Source organism: Myotis davidii, unplaced genomic scaffold (assembly GCF_000327345.1).
Source record: "Myotis davidii unplaced genomic scaffold, ASM32734v1 scaffold233, whole genome shotgun sequence".
NCBI lineage: Eukaryota > Metazoa > Chordata > Mammalia > Chiroptera > Vespertilionidae > Myotis > Myotis davidii.
In genome coordinates, this window is record NW_006285917.1 from 230,920 (window position 1) to 233,167 (window position 2,248).

Here is a 2,248-nt window from a genome sequence, read left to right on the forward strand (position 1 = left end):
CCAAGCCCCAGCTCTGACCCAATAAACTCAGCCCCCTTCTCCCTGGAGTCTCTGACCTCCCTCCATAGCCCCTGTTGATTCTGTTGATTGAGCCTCTAGTTCTGACCCAGAGCTGCTCCTCTGTCCTCCCCAGATGGCCTCCTACTATGGCTATGCAGTGGCTGCAACAGACCTCAATGGGGACGGGCTGGATGACTTGCTGGTGGGAGCACCCCTGCTCATGGAGCGGACAGCCGATGGGCGGCTCCAGGAGGTAGGCAGGGTCTACATCTACCTGCAGCAGCCAGCCGGCATGGAGCCCACACCCACCCTCACCCTTACTGGCCATGACGAGTTTGGCCGATTTGGAAGCTCCTTGACCCCGCTGGGGGACCTGGACCAAGATGGCTACAATGGTAAGTACAAAGAGCTGAGGAGGAGTCGAGAGTCAGAAGGGATTTAGAATGAGAGTGACTAAGATACCCAGACCCCCAGTGTCTTCCCAAGATGTGTAGGTCTCGAGGCTTTGAAGGAATTAGAATATCGGGGATGACAGCTGGGAAAAATAGGATCCTGGGTCCTGGGTTTTGGTGGTAAAGATTTGAACTCTTGGATCTGGGCCTGCTGACTGGTGTGTGTTGTGTGTCTTGCAGATGTGGCCATTGGGGCTCCCTTTGGTGGGGAGACCCAGCAGGGAGTGGTGTTTGTATTCCCTGGGGGCCCGGTGGGGCTGGGCTCTAAGCCTTCCCAGGTGCTGTTGCCCCTCTGGGCAACCGGCCACACTCCAGACTTCTTTGGCTCTGCCCTTCGAGGAGGCCGAGACCTGGATGGCAACGGATACCCTGGTGAGTTGTTCCCTAGGCCCTGTTCCACTTAGAATTCCCCGGTCACTGGCCCCCTTAACCCTTCTCTGCACTTTCCTGAGGTCCTTGGGTGCAGCTCTGGGATACTGCCACCAGGTGGCGATGTTCCCTCACTTCGGCCTCCTTGAGCTATGAAACTAGAAGGGTTAGAAAGGAAGGATCCTACTTTGAGGCTTGCTGTAAAGGGTAGTTTCTTGACTTCTTGCAGATCTGATTGTGGGGTCCTTTGGTGTGGACAAGGCTGTGGTATACAGGTATGAACTCCCGGATGGGCAGCCTGAGAGAAGTGGGAGCTGGGGAGTTCCTCAATGGGGCTGAGGTTGGGAACGTGGACAAAGGACAGGGGGATCCTGGGGCTTGAGCATCAGCTTCTTGCCCAGGTTCCACAGGGTCTGAGTTCTATTGTCCCCACATCCTCTCTTGGCAGGGGTCGCCCCATCGTGTCTGCCAGTGCCTCCCTCACCATCTTCCCTGCCATGTTCAACCCAGAGGAGCGCAGCTGCAGCTTGGAGGGGAACCCTGTGGCCTGGTGAGCTGGGGCCCAGGAGATTGCAGGGACCAGTCTGGGTGACCTCGGTCTGTGCCTTGGAGAAGGCAGGGAGACCAGGTCTGCAGCAGTGCAACGACGGGAAGCTCCAGGCCAGAGCCCTGCCTCTGGGCCTCAGATCCTGAAATGCCCAGAGGCCGAGTGTTTCAGGCTGCGCTGTGAGCTTGGGCCACTCCACCGGCAAGAAAGCCGAAGTCTGCAACTGCATTTCCGGGTCCGGGCCAAGACCTTCCTGCAGCGAGAGCACCAGCCATTTAGCCTGCAGTGTGAAGCTGTGTACGAAGCTCTGAAGATGCCCTACCGGATCCTGCCTCGGCAGCTTCCCCGAAAGGAACTTCTGGTGAGCTGGGGCCCAGGAGATTGCAGGGACCAGTCTGGGTGACCTCGGTCTGTGCCTTGGAGAAGGCAGGGAGACCAGGTCTGCAGCAGGGGACAAGGGGTTGTCCTAGTCTGGGTCTGTCTGGGAGATAGGCAGAGGACATAGGATCCCTGTCCAGTGGGTGCATCAGCTCTCCCCTTGGTCTTCCTCCAGCATCAACCTTAGCTTCTGCCTCAACGCCTCTGGAAAGCACGTTCCTGATTCCATCGGTAAAGGAGACTCCCTGAATCTCTTGGGCCCTGGGAGGGGATGGAGGGACTGGGGGCGTGGACACTGCCCTTCTCCCTGAATAGATGAAGAGGGAGAGGCAGAATCTCCTAACACACACCCCCGGCTGCAGGCTTCACGGTGGAGCTCCAGTTGGACTGGCAGAAGCAGAAGGGAGGAGTACGGCGCGCGCTGTTCCTGGCCTCCAGGCAGGCGACCCTCACCCAGACCCTGCTCATCCAGAATGGGGCCCGGGAGGACTGCCCAGCTCTG

The 2,248-nt window shown here is 58.5% G+C and overlaps 2 protein-coding genes across 3 annotated transcripts in view; both read left to right on the forward strand.

The window, feature by feature from the left end:
* ITGA5 (integrin subunit alpha 5) overlaps window positions 1-2,248 on the forward strand; it is a 55,393-nt gene that overhangs the window by 30,137 nt on the left and 23,008 nt on the right. The window lies entirely within an intron of this gene.
* Window positions 7-2,248, forward strand: part of LOC107182022 (integrin alpha-5-like) — an 8,891-nt gene continuing 6,649 nt past the window's right edge. The window contains exons 1-6 of one of the 2 annotated variants that reach the window (XM_015559563.1): window positions 9-395; window positions 633-824; window positions 1,051-1,096; window positions 1,270-1,371; window positions 1,922-1,977; window positions 2,109-2,233. In XM_015559563.1, coding sequence (XP_015415049.1) covers window positions 134-395; window positions 633-824; window positions 1,051-1,096; window positions 1,270-1,371; window positions 1,922-1,977; window positions 2,109-2,233 — 783 coding nt within the window. In that variant the 5' untranslated portion in view covers window positions 9-133. Of the gene's footprint in view, window positions 396-632; window positions 825-1,050; window positions 1,097-1,269; window positions 1,372-1,921; window positions 1,978-2,108; window positions 2,234-2,248 lie in introns of both variants that reach the window. The other variant, XM_015559564.1, reaches the window with a different exon arrangement.